This window comes from Anticarsia gemmatalis, chromosome 1 (genome assembly GCF_050436995.1).
Source record: "Anticarsia gemmatalis isolate Benzon Research Colony breed Stoneville strain chromosome 1, ilAntGemm2 primary, whole genome shotgun sequence".
NCBI lineage: Eukaryota > Metazoa > Arthropoda > Insecta > Lepidoptera > Erebidae > Anticarsia > Anticarsia gemmatalis.
Genome location: NC_134745.1, coordinates 7,396,614 through 7,410,597, shown reverse-complemented (window position 1 = coordinate 7,410,597; position 13,984 = coordinate 7,396,614). Strand labels below are relative to the sequence as shown.

Sequence of the window (13,984 nt, the reverse complement as noted above, 5' to 3'; positions counted from 1 at the left end):
AATACCATTATGAGTAACGGATTCTAGTTTTACTAACTTCCGTTAACTACGTTACGCGGTATTAAGGTAAACCAAACTTCGTAGAAACTGATCATTTGCATGACTACAGCTGTGATAATTTATTTTTGTATGCAATATCTTATCACATTCTTGCATAAGTAATATTGGGTGAAGCACGTAATGAAAGAGTTGATTTTCGTAAATTATCCTGTTTATTTATAAAAAGAAACAAAAATACATTCTGTTCATAATAATATATTATATTATCTAAAGAAAACTCTGTACCTAACAACTTACGTATAATTTAAATTCCATTATAAAACTTAACATAACACGTCACTTGATTAAACTGAAAATTATTCAATACGGCGACATTTTTCTTAGAAAATAATTATTATATTTATGACACATTGTACAACCCTGTATAGGTAAGTACCTAATTATTTTAACACTAGATACATATTTAAATTCAATCCTACATGTATGGTTTGTGTTCATTTAAGTTTAATGTTGTCATAATTTCGGGTTCAGTACTAACATGATTAAACATTTACAGCTATTTGTCATTAGTTTCACAGAAAACTACAATTAAATGTATACTAATAAAAATCGGTAGGTTTATTTTGGTGACACTTATTGCAAAATTACAGTGTACCATTCAATGTTAAATACAAGGCGGTTAATACGAATAGGAAGCTGGCTGTGATGGAGCTGGCTCCGCTGAAACATCCAAACTCTTCAATTTGAACTTGATATCTGATGTTGTATGGGAATCTGCAGTTAGCGTCTGAAAAATTATTGAGATAGGTCAAGACAGAAAATAACAGTTTAACTTTATGGATGTCTTAGTAGTGGGTAGGTATTTCAAGCTCTGCTCGAAGGCAACTGAGAGGCATATTTTTTTACGTTTACTGGAGAGAGCCCAGAATATTTAATTTTACATGGATCCGCTACTATTTTTAAACCACAATCTTTTTTTTCTGACCACATTATATTATTGATTAATTCAAATTACCTGTGCAAATGGCGCTGGCTCCCGCACTCAATGCAGTATCGGACTGAACGGAAACATACAGTGAAGGACAAGAGTTGATAGTCCAGTAATCGTCGCAGAAGTTCTGCAAGCTTATCTCTACATTGCCGGTGGATGCCAACCTTTGGCATGTAATCGCGTTTGCGTCCAGACCCACCTCCGTAATATTTTGCCTAGAAAAAATAAAAAGTTTGTATATGTACCACATGTTTACGAAAATATCGACTTTCTTTGGCATATTAGAAATGATTTGCTCAAAGAAATGTAACAGCATACTTCATTTAGTTTATTATTTACCTTGGTTGAGTAACAACTCGAGAGTGACAAATAATGAGACCGCCAGTACCGCTAGCACTGCGAGATATCCTAAGTCTCCTGTTGTTGTTGTTCTCGTAGAAGTAGTTAGGGTGAACTGAATAGAAGTTAATGTAACCAGGTTCTACGTAATCGTCGAATTGCCTTGTGCCAGAAGAACCGGCTGTGAACGTTGCACCACAAAGAGGGTTGACGACCCTTCTTCCAGCTGAAAATAAAAGTTGGTTTTAAATTTGTTTTCCTGTACTTACTTGCTGTTAAACCACACTGTGACTAACTGTGTGTAAAGGTCTTTGTTTGCAGTGCATACACACTGAAGCAAAAGATGGGACTCGAAATATCGAATCTACTCTTCGGCCGCTAGACCGACATTTTTACTCAAAGGGATTTTATTGGCCGCTAAGCAATGTTTATGTGGAAAAATTGTTAGGTATTCAACTTACTGGTTTGTATGCGCGATAGTATAGGTCCCATGACGATCTCCACATTAGTTCCAGCAGTGGACAGAGATATTGTCAAAATGTCGTTGTGCATATCACGTACCAAATTCCACAAGTTGTCAAATTGATTTGTGGATGACGCAAACAGGATTCTCAGGTCTGTGGAAAATGAGATAAATTGGTAAAGTGAGTAACTTGATATTATACTGCTAATACCTTTGGCTCCTTCACAAGAAAGAAGTACTTAGGTTACTTGTTGACACGCTCTAACAGAAGTCGAAAGTATACAAGTATCATACAAGAAAATGAAAGGCAAATCTTAGTTACTACACAAAATTTTTAATACAAAGTTAGAGCCCATCGACATGGAGGTAGTGACAAGAGCCCTAGTGATAAGAGAATGGCTCTTAAATCTTTAGAAATACAGACAGAATACTGTTACCCTACCAGGCACGGTTTCGTTGAGCATTCTAGCTTGCTGCCATACTTGGTCGTTGTTCGTCACAGTGCCAGAATTGATCATGTACAACAACACAGTGGAATTGCCACCGACGTAGTTCGACGCGCTCTCAATCTGAAGCCTCTGCTGCATCATTTCTCTGATGTTTGTCAAACTTGTTTGAAGGTTAACTCCAGTAAGCACTGTAAGGACAAATTTTAAAAGAATCATTATCGCTGGACATGAACATTGTCACCATATGCATTCCGCAGTATACACTAGCATATGGATCAAATGATAAGATATACGTATGATACATCCACAATAACATTTTGATGACGATGGATGCGTTTGTACGGAACATACAAATAATTAAATTGATTGTATGTTTAAAAACTCTACTAAAACTTTTTCTAGAAACTTACTAGAAGCGTGTCTCGCCGCAGTGTATTCAGCATGGAAATCAGCACTGGAGAAGGTGGTGTTTATAACTATGCTTCCATCAAAAGCACTGAGTAGAGTGATACTGGAGCCGAACTTGCTGACTTCGATAGAGTCCATCAAGTAAGATATAGCCGGGTAAATAGCGGTGTATTGCCACGAAGAGTCCAGGACCACGAAAAGGTTGGTCTTCAGACGGAAGTCACTTGCCGTAGTTAGAGTTGTGACGCAGTTCATGTCATTCAGGTTGCTTGCTAAATTTAAAGATGAAAATAGTTACTATTTTAACAATATAATTATAGATGATAAATAATGTACAAAATAAATACATTATATTAAGTGGGGAAAAAGTCTTTTCGCATTATAGTATGTATGAACTTGTAATAAAATCTTTTCTCTACACAAAAAAGCTCGATATTTGGGTACCTCACGAACTCCCTGGAAGAGACCTAATGAACCGTGTATTCATTTGTGATTCTTGAAGCCAAAGAGATTTTATTACAAGTTCATACATTATTGAAGATAAGCGTACCTACTACTTTAGAAAAACTTACATAGATAAGATTGGAAATTGGTAACAGCACTGTTTACAAGAGTGTCTAAGCCTCCGATGAGGGTTCCACGAAGAGGCAGGTTAGTGTCCAAAGCTGCCGCGAACGCCAGAGTTTCACTGACCAAGTTCTCATTAGTCAAGAATGATTGGCTCAATGTGCGACGATTACATGCTCTCAATTGAGGATCGAAGGCACCGTTCTAAAATGAAAAACAAATATTTATTATAATGCTGTAAATTACATCAATATGATATACTGCTGCTATCTTTTTCTTTGTTACGTGGGAAGTCATTTTGATTTAGTAATGATGGACAATCTAGAAGATTTAACGTATTCTTCTACGTAATTAGCGTGTCTCATGTTTAACTGTGCAGATTTATAGCTCTATGGAAAGAAATTACGCAACAAATTATTTAATATTTAGGAAACTCACAACCCGTGACTGAACCTCTAGATTAACAACAATAATAATTAAGAAAATATTAAATTAGGATACAGACCGCCTGTATTTTTGCCTAATAATAAGACGTAATACTGGTCCTTTAGAGCAAAGTAATGAATAAAAAATAATTATGAATAAAGCAATTCGATTGCGTACCACTGGAGAATAGTACATGTCCAAAAGCGTTGATAGCTTCAATGAACTGGAAGTTGACAAAAGCGAAGAAATTGAAGATCCAAGAACGAAGCCATCGATGTCTCCGCGAATTTCAGGGTCAGTCATTTCAACATTCAGTCTGTTGTGCAACATGAAGTATCTTGTAGCTTGAGTACTGTTCCAGTTACCCGCTGTGCCGATGGAGATTGATGTGCTTCCTCTATCAGTACCTTGGATAAGAACGGCTTCGGCCAAGTCACCTGGACAAAACAAAGCAAGAATTTAAGGGCGATTATTATTTTATCGCCGTTCTTAAAACACGGTCCGGTTTTACTACTTCTGGATAAGTATCGGTTAGTACCTAATGTAGTTCGGATTTACATACATAGTTGCTTAAGTTAATTGCTATCATTTTATGTATGGGTATAGTATTTTAGGTATGGTATGGTATGTATGTAGGTATGGTATGTAGGTTTGGTATTTTATGCATAGGATAGGTTATACGACATTTAACCATAACTTTAATTATCATAAGAGAAGAACTAAAAAGATAAGGATCTACTTACCAGCAAGTGTAGCAGGATAAATAGAATTGACAGTCTGCTGAACATTCCTGTAGTTAAGAGTGGAGTCCCTCACTAGCTGAAGAACTGGTACTTGTTGAGGAGAAGCTCCGGCGGCGATACCAGCGATGAGGTTACCAGCCGACACTGCGCCCCAGTCAGTGTACACCACACCGTCTAATAAGGGACATGTGCTTTCAGGAGATGTTTGGCGAGCAGACTTGCTGCCACCGAAATCGCTGTATTCGACCTCGTCGTTAGGATCGTAGTTCCTCATTGCACCCCTTCGGCCGGTTCTCCTGAAAAATTAAAAACATTTTTATGTTGTTTTAACTGAAAATGTAGAAGATACATATTGCTTGTCGAGTTATAGTTTAAGCTAATCAAACGATAGCGACAATATTATTTACTGCACTAATATAAGCCCAATTAAGTCCAACAAGGCGACCGAAATCGTATTAAACTCTTTGGTTTTACTTGTATTAGGTTTGCTATAGATAAAAGATGCATAAAATAAAGTAGAATAATAAACTTTTTTAACAATCGTCTAACAAACATGCATTTCTTTAATTACTTACATTGGCTTTACAATTTCAACGTCTTCAGAAATGGAGCGGCCTGAGCGTGCGGTTCTTAGTGCCCGGTATTGAGACAGCTGGTTGCAACTGCTTTCATCTCCACGTACCCTCATGTCGACCGTAGTGGACAGCATGTGATGAAGTGTGCACTGTAATTGTAAAAGAAAAGTTAACGATTGTGTAATTAGCAAACATAATTGAGTGCATCATCCGCCTCCATACAGGATACCGTGTGAGTGTGAGTTCGTCTCTTTAGACCAGTGGTTCCCTGCCAGTTGTCCGCGGACCACCAGTGGTCCGTGGAAGTCAAATTTGTGGTCCACGAAACATTTAAAAATTTAAAATTTTCAGGATGATTATTACACTTTATCTATACTTATAATAAATCTGTAGAGAGGTCAATTCTGTACATTGAATATATTTAAAAAAAAATCAATGGGGGATGTTTAGTAACGGATACTGATACCGAATCTGCAATTTATAATTTTCTTTTCTGTCTGTCTGTCTGTCTGTCTGTCCTCCGTCTGTATGTGTCACTATCACGTAAAAACTACCGGATAGAATGCACTGAAATTTGGTATATCCATAGAATAAGTAGTGGAGCAAGTTTTAAGATACTTTTTACCTCATAAAATTGTTTAATTTTCTAGAAAATTGCAAATATGTAGTAAAAATCGTACACAGGTAACATAAAAATATAGGCGATAATTTTGGCATTATTCTTAAGCGTCGCTGTGGCGTATTGGTTTATTGTTCCGTCAACAATCATTTTGGTGTGCGATCGAACCTCATCGGAGACAGTACTTTTTGTGACTGTTTTACGTTTCAAAGTACTTTTTAAACATTTTCTATGGATTTTGTTAAGATTTTTGTGGAAATTGATATAAATTCATAATTAAATTCAAAAAATTTCATAGTGCATTATTTTATTTGGGATCAAATCTCATCGGATACAATGACTTTTTGTGACTGCTTTACGATTCAAAATACTTTTTTAGCATTTTTTAAACATTTTGGGTAGATTTTTGTATAATTTAATATTAATTTTATTTCATAGTGCATTATTTCATATGAACCTGAGTTTACATATAGGTACACATCATAGATGGCGTTGCAATCAATAATTTTACAACATGCACCAACCTTATTGGTTTTTGTTTTATTTTTTTTTTAATTTAGGTAATGTCAATCAAAATTTTTATGCATTATGTATCATTATGACGGGATGATAGGTAAAATTAAATTATCTACAATGTCTTATGAATATAAAATTATGGTTAACGCGGCGCTCGCGCCGGCCGTATCATCGTAGATCCCTACATGATTTCGCGAGGGAAGAACTTTAGCGCGGTTCCATACGCGTACGCTACATAGCAGGTAGGTACGCGGGCGCCGACAGGAACATGAGAGAAGACGGGTACGGACAGAAGATTAGGTCAAAACGAAAAGTTTTTAAAGCATTTGCATGTAGGTAGGTATAATATTTTGAAAGTATCTAGGTCTAAGTGAGCTGCAACGAATGCAACAGCACGACATTCACGCGAGCGGAGCCGCACGGGTCAGCTAGTTTTTAATATACTAACATAGTGGTCCCTGCTAACAACAGTAATATACCTAAAAGTGGTCCCTGACTAGGAAAAGGTTGGAAACCACTGCTTTAGCCTCCTGCCTACATTTGTACTACAAATAGGACATAAGACCGGATAAATTTCAAAAAAATATTTTGCCGCTTTTTAAACTGGTAGTTCCAAAACATTTAGATGGTGACATCTATCGAATATCTAGGTTACTAAATATAGGTAAATGTCAATGAGTCACACCAGCACATCAAAATATGACTATTAAACATACTGCATTTAATTTGTGTACTTATGCTGATAATAATAGTTTTTGTTTTATCAAAATCGGATCAAAATTACCGAAGTTACAGCGTTATAAAGTTTCACTGCTTTTTTAAATTTGCGTTGCTTCGCGCGCTATGCGCTGACGTCACGACGCAACAGACATGCTTGTTCGACTGCGGGTGATGCGGAGTTTTGATTTGAAAAGTGATTTGCATTTAATATTTAAAGAGTCTGAGTATGTGTATGTGTTATAAATTTAATCATCGTGTTTTTTGTAAAATAAGATATCCTCGATCTCGATCGCCACGCACACAATCATCAACTAGACCCAGGTAAAGAAAGTTGAACTCGTATACTACTAATAATATTTTTGTGTGTAGTTAACAATAAAATTGAAAGTTTGTTAGAACTGGCATTACAAATAATGAGTGTTACGTACCTACCAAGTGTAGATTTGGAAAACATAGTTTTAAAATAATATTATAAAAAAAAAAGTTGTCACCCCTGCCTCTGACTTTAGTCAGGTTGATGGCTATCATATGAACGCATGAATCTACTCTGTAGGTAGGTAGTCTTATATGATTGGGTGTGTAATGAGAACTTTTAAACTAACATTTTAATTTTGATATTATAAGATTTAATAAACATGGGTTCTTTTTTCAAAACAAAAAACCAACGCCAACTCAACCGCCGCGCTCGGCTCGCCGCCGCCTGTGAGGTCATTGAACTGCTTATTAAATAGTATCAACTGTTAGGTAAAAGTTCATTGCTAGGTATGTATGAACATGATATGGCATCTTGATCTTGAGGAAGTGTTCAAAAGGCAATAAACTTCTATTTAACATTTGCGCTTGACAGTATCTGAACCGGGCTTTAAGTTTTAGATTAGGTGTCTTTTGCAAAAATATAAAACAGTTTACATGGTACAGAAAAAAACAATTTTTGGGGTGTTTTTTCACTGGAGTTAGTACACATAGGAACAATACAATATTTTCTAACCATTTTGTTTGTCCCCTATAAGCAAAACAAATTATTTAAAGCGAAACCGCGAGAGCACAACGAGCCTATGTAGGTATCGGCAAGTACTGACGAAATAGCAGTGTTGTGAGATGACGTCACACGTCCGTGCGGCCGCTTCGCCGGAGTTTAGCGCGAAGGCCATACTTTGACGTTTAATATCTCGGTCATTTTTGAAGATACGAAAAAAATAAAAACAGATTTTTTATCCTTGAAGTACCTAGTTTTTAAATATGCTCATAACAAAAATCATTGGTGTGACTCATTGCCGTGTGGTTCCCTTTTTGCGTAATGGCGACAGAAGATGGACGTGTGCCGGTGCGTGCATGCAGGGATAAGTTAATCGATTTGAATCATATTGAAATGTTGGTTCTGATTGGATATTATGCTATTATTAATAAATTAAGACTATAAAATGATGATTTGCATTGGTAGTTTGATATAATTTTATAAAATATTCAATACACCATGATTTTTTGTTTTATGTCCTTTGCAGAGGACAAATGTAGACAATAAAAGTTTTAGTACTTAGACTTCTGATGTACTTTATACAGTACGTAAGTACATATTTCAACATATTTGTGGCTATTATATGACAATGCCATAGCTTTTTGACCTTGCCGGGGTAAATGCATGCCTGCATCATCGCATTTTTTAGGTTGAAAAGGGTAAACATAAGAGTTATGTCATGCAGCTGCGCAAATATAAGTTGGATTTAGCTTATTTCGGATGATGAAGGAAGAGATGACGACTATGAGGAGGACGATGAGTACGAGGAAATAGAGTCTAAGCACAAGAGGGAGAGAGCAAGCCGTCCAAAAGCTGCTGCACATTTACCCGATCATGGAGCAAAACAGTCGCGATGTAGAAGAGTGAATGTCATAAAAAAACACTGTATTTAGCAAAATATGTGCGGATATTTTTGTTTTACGCCAAACAAGAATAGTTTTTTTCGATTTCCACCAAAAAATAGAGTAGTTTATAGGTATAGGTATTAATGAAACTTGATTGATCCCTTAATTATGTTCCTAATTAACGACTGATTGGTTCTCAAGAATTGTTGAAGATGAGAAAAGTTTAGTTTTGATAGTTTTGTCTGAATGAAGATTTCCTTTTGTTTTATTTTTAACTTTGTGAGACGGACATATAATTCTGACTATTAAAACAATGTTTAATTTGTGTTATATTCCTTTCCAAAACCCATTGTTTACCTTAAAACTAGTCTATGTCCTACACAAATCACATAGTAATATAGTCACTTTGTCCTACATAAAGGACATAGTGAAAAACCGATTTTCCCGATGAAGGATTTTTTAAACTATTTTTCCTGTGTATCATATCCTATTGTCAACACAATACTAAAATTTCAACAGCATATTCCAAAAAAAGGGACCCTGGTAGGCAGGAGGTTAGACACACACCTCCAAGTTATCAAAGTCAGGTAAAGTATTATAATAAAAATATATCATATGCAGTCACGATAATGGAAATTCTACACTCGGAGACTTTTCTTGCTCTTGTTCTTCTTGTACTTAGCTGCCCAGGTGATCAAAATGGTGGTCCCTGGACGAGTAGCTCCGACAAATTAAAATATATTTAAATATGCTACCCACCTTTAACACGGATGAAAGAGTATCATTGGATAAAGTTGCTAAGTTACTAGGAATCAGCCTTGTCAGCAATAGTCTGTGACGGTGGAACGAGTGGAAAGTAGGAGCGAAGGGAAGCACGGACGATGACACCGTGCTCTCTGGCTGATGGAACTCGATACCATCTTGACGATACCTAGAAAAAAAGATTTAGTGAATAAAAATAATGATTGACTACCAACCAGCGTCCTTTTGAATAGTTTAACTTGAATTAACGTGGGATAAAACTCCGATATTATCGTAAACTTCTCTTATAACTCTACAAAGTGAGCAACAAAAGTCTATTAATTTTCCTAAAATTATTTAAACGCCTTTAAAATTAAAACGCTTTTAAATTTTCGCTTTTTTAATTTTACTAGGAAATGCGACTTCATAATCGAATGTTACTAGTTATGCTATTATCATAAAAGTTTTATAATATCTTACGTGTGAAGAAGAACAGCGGAGAGCTGCCTCAAGTCCATATTTACATTAGGATTGTCCTCAATCTTCCTGATGATGTCTATGAGGACTTGTATCGTGACTGGTGGCAAGTTATTTCTGTTCACCAAGGTTGTATCGCTGTAGCATTCACTGAGCTCACTGGCTACTCTCGTCTGTGCCGTCTGCTGGGCCTGGGTGCAACCCACGATGGTTACCAAGAGAATTGGTAACCAATACATTTTGGTGTCTGGAAATAAAGTAACAACAGAGGTTAAGACACTTACGTACTTTGTGCGATCGAAGAAATGCTTTGATTAGAATTGTTCTGTGAAACTTTGTGTGGCCGAAAAAGTAATTTGAATCTTAGTTCGCTTAATTAAATACTTAGTTGTGTGCAGTGAAAATCGTACTTATAAAAAGTACATAGGCAGTAGGCACTCAGTTTCTAGCGTTTCTGCATAGTTCTATAGTGTTTTGGTGTATTTATTCACTGATTTTATTTAGATAGTCATGATATAATTTTTTTGGCATTCAGTGCAGCATTTATTTATAGATTTCATAGAGGCTTAAAGTATTTGTTACGAAAGTTTAGATAAAGAATGTCCATCAAATGATATGAGTCATACCTATTTCATATTTGTGCTTGTTCGAAAAGATTGAGTGCAAATAGCAAAAGTATCATATAATTTTCCACCATTTGCCTTCTAGTAAGGTTCCAAATATTTTGTAATTGTGTAAGACAAAGTTGTAAGTCACGTGACTGTCTTACGATTCCTGATTACTTATCTTTGTAGGTGGCTGAAGGTCAAAAAATTGTTTGTGTACAGATTACACTGAACAGTCCTTTACAAAGAGGTTGTAATTCTTGTGGAATTATCTTGCTTGGATATTGTTTTGGTATTAATTTCAGTACCTGAGTATGAAAAGCAAAGATCTCAACTTAGGAAAGACCATTTGTTTATACAAACATTAAACAAACAGGCTGACTAATTCCTAACACTTAAAAATGTACCCAAAATGAATGTACATAAAATAATTATAACATTAATTCTCTACGCCGTGTGTTTGTTCGCCATAAACCCAAAATCTACTGGACCGATTATCACACGGTTTTCACCAATAACTTGGGCGATTATAAAAGAAGGTCGGGTAAATCCGGGGCAGACTGCTAGTTTTACAATAACTTCAAAATGTCTGTATTTTTAAAGATATGATAAGTGTTCACTAGTTTCACTGGTACCTAACTTTGACATTATAGATAACTGCAATTTAGGCCACTTATTAAATCGTTATTCGATAATATTCCACATGGCATTAATACTGTACTGGCTAGTACGTTTTTGTTCTAGATACCATAAGCGTTTGATATGATAAAAATATCGATGACGAACTCTACATAGTATGCACGATATTTTACTTTATCAATGATTATAGGGAGCGGTCGAGGAAATAAGAATCCTGGTTGAATTCTTTACTAATGTTTTCTATTGTATGATGAGTCATGAAAACTCTTTACAACCGGATATATTATATTCATTGTTTGAGAACTTTATGATTCTAGGAAGTAGATAAAAATTATGACTTAATCATTGTTTATTACCTATGTCTTTTTTGATAATTAATTAGAAATAGCGTTAATTATAATTTATACATAAAATTAATACTTTAACCTCTTGGTTTTGATTTTCCGTTGAATATAGTCTGTAACGAAAAATCTGGCAGCTCTGGCTTTAGTTTAGAGAGCAGCCAAATAACTAAGAGGCATAAACGGAACTCTCTCTATAAGCTGTTCGTAGATTGCCCTAGAACAATGACTACTGGTGCAATGAGGAGACAAGAACTATGGTTCCCATAGATTGTTAGCGATCGAGAGAATCATAATATATGGGTGTTCTATTGGCAGCTCACGAATACGGACTTTTCAGCGAAAGCCCTTATCATTTTCCGATAATAATAGTAGTATCTAATGGAATAACCATTCTCTACTAGGTATTTAAACTTGACTAAGCCATTTAATTAAAATATGGTCACATGATTCTAGGAATTTGCACTTAAAATCGTTGATTCAAGTGTTGCATGAAACATAGGTATATATTTCATAACAATAGTTCAATTATAATTGGTACTGTTTTAACAGTAGATTTTACGTTATTTCTTTTAGAATCTTACCAGTATAACTATGATAGACTCTGCCTGGATAGACTACCTAATTTAAAGACCCATCAAAAACGAAGCTTTGTAGATTTTGGTAACGCACGTTAGAATGCAACATCATTTCAGTGTAGCATAGCTTAAATCTTTTTTTACAGCACAATAGAGCGTTTATTGCTTCGATTTTGTATAATAATACCAGTTTAATTCAACTTTAATTTATCAAATTAACTAAATATAAAAAGTAAGTAACAGAATGCTTAATTTTTCATATCTCTAAGGGCTTCAGTGACTTCAGTTGCTTCTTACTAGTAGCTGTTCTACCGCTAAATAGTTACGACACCAAGATTAACTTGTACAAGTTTCTGATCTTAATCTCATAAGCGTGGAGCTGTTCTTAGGTTTTACTATCCTCGGTGAATTAGCTTGGGACCTGTAGCATGAAGTAGACTGCATCCTTGTACCTGTTATTAGAATCTTAGGTATACGTACAAAGCTAGATGTATGAATCTATAGAATTTGTGTTTACAACCTAACCATGTTTAGCTTTGGGACATTTTTCAGACTAGCTGCACTACACAGGACTTATAATACCTTATTTGTACAAAAAATCCTAGAAAATAGTTGGCAATTAAGGTTCATGCTAGCTGATCAATAAATGGTTTCTAGAGGTAAACTTTTTCAAATGAGGTTGCACCTAAATGTGGAATTATTGTCCCTAGCTAAAGTCGGATAAAGGTTGACATTGCACACGAAAATAGAAGCAGAAGTTCTGCAAGTATTCAGATAGCCATCTACATAAGTACAGCCGTATAAAATAGTCGTGAAATACGACAAAATGATAGACGTAGTATAAACTAGACACATAAGTATCAGAATATGCAATCGAAATTAGAAGGTTGCCCAATTGTAGGTATACATGTTTGCTTGCTCTACTTTTGATAAGGACAGCTATATTGTAGATTGTACGTACATTATTTCCATGAATCACGTATGTATTATGTTGTTAAGTGGATTACATTCACGAGTATTTACACGTTAGTTGCGGAAACAGTTACTTGAATAGGCACATACCATAACTCTGTATGTGACTAGATATTGCTACATTCGTATGAATCATAGATCCGTTCATAAAAGAGAATTAGCATTTCTATTTCTCTTTTCTAAAATCACCTCACCGTGTATCTTATTGTGAGTATTATTACACAATAAGGGCCATTCAATAAAAAAGCGATGTTACAGAATCCATGCAAGGGGAACTCTCCCTGTTTCATAAAAGTCCCTTTCGCCAATTGATTGTTGATGGATTTGGGGTGGCCAAAAGTACTTACTAATGCATCATATTGATTTTATCTTAAGCTAATAATCTGATTACATCACCACCGTAAAATATGAGTTAAAGCAATTCTTTATCGAAATCGATTAGCACTACAAAACATACTATCGAAACCTTGAGCTGAAATTAAAAGTTTCCATTCAGAAAGAAAGTTTTAAAACAGTTATCCATCCTTTAAAGCTCTCTTAAACTTGATAAAATGTATGTCCAACATAGTCAATATAAAAACATACTTACATTCGAGAAAAATCACGTTATCAAATCAAAACACAGCACAACCCACAGAAAGTACTCAATTAAACAATTATCACCATATCCAAACAAGCCCTTAGTACTGGCACAATTTTTTACAACACTACACAGGAAGGGCACAAACTGTCCTAGTGTCTGTAAAGTCACGCCCAACACTAGCGAACTAAAATAAAGGGTGCCAGGTACGTGATAAGATAATGAAAACAGGTCTAGATAAATTTGTAACAAATGATAGCCGTACGACGGTGATATCTGTTTTCGCTAGCGATTACAAAGATAACGCCTGATTATAGTACAACTTGCACATACTGATCCAATGAATCCGATTCCTTTGAATAAGGATTTAATGAG

General features: G+C 35.4%; 1 protein-coding gene across 1 annotated transcript; it reads right to left on the bottom strand.

Moving 5' to 3' along the window:
• Positions 1 to 632: 632 nt before the first annotated feature.
• On the bottom strand, positions 633 to 13,803 carry LOC142973741 (uncharacterized). The gene is made up of 13 exons (XM_076115730.1): positions 13,619 to 13,803; positions 9,898 to 10,141; positions 9,436 to 9,607; positions 4,962 to 5,110; positions 4,387 to 4,682; positions 3,821 to 4,080; positions 3,223 to 3,421; positions 2,653 to 2,922; positions 2,236 to 2,430; positions 1,792 to 1,947; positions 1,331 to 1,556; positions 1,016 to 1,206; positions 633 to 787 (listed from the first exon to the last, which is right to left on the bottom strand). The coding sequence occupies exons 2-13, from the start codon at positions 10,131 to 10,133 to the stop codon at positions 645 to 647; spliced, it is 2,493 nt and encodes an 830-aa protein (XP_075971845.1). The 5' UTR covers positions 10,134 to 10,141; positions 13,619 to 13,803; the 3' UTR covers positions 633 to 644.
• Positions 13,804 to 13,984: the final 181 nt, after the last annotated feature.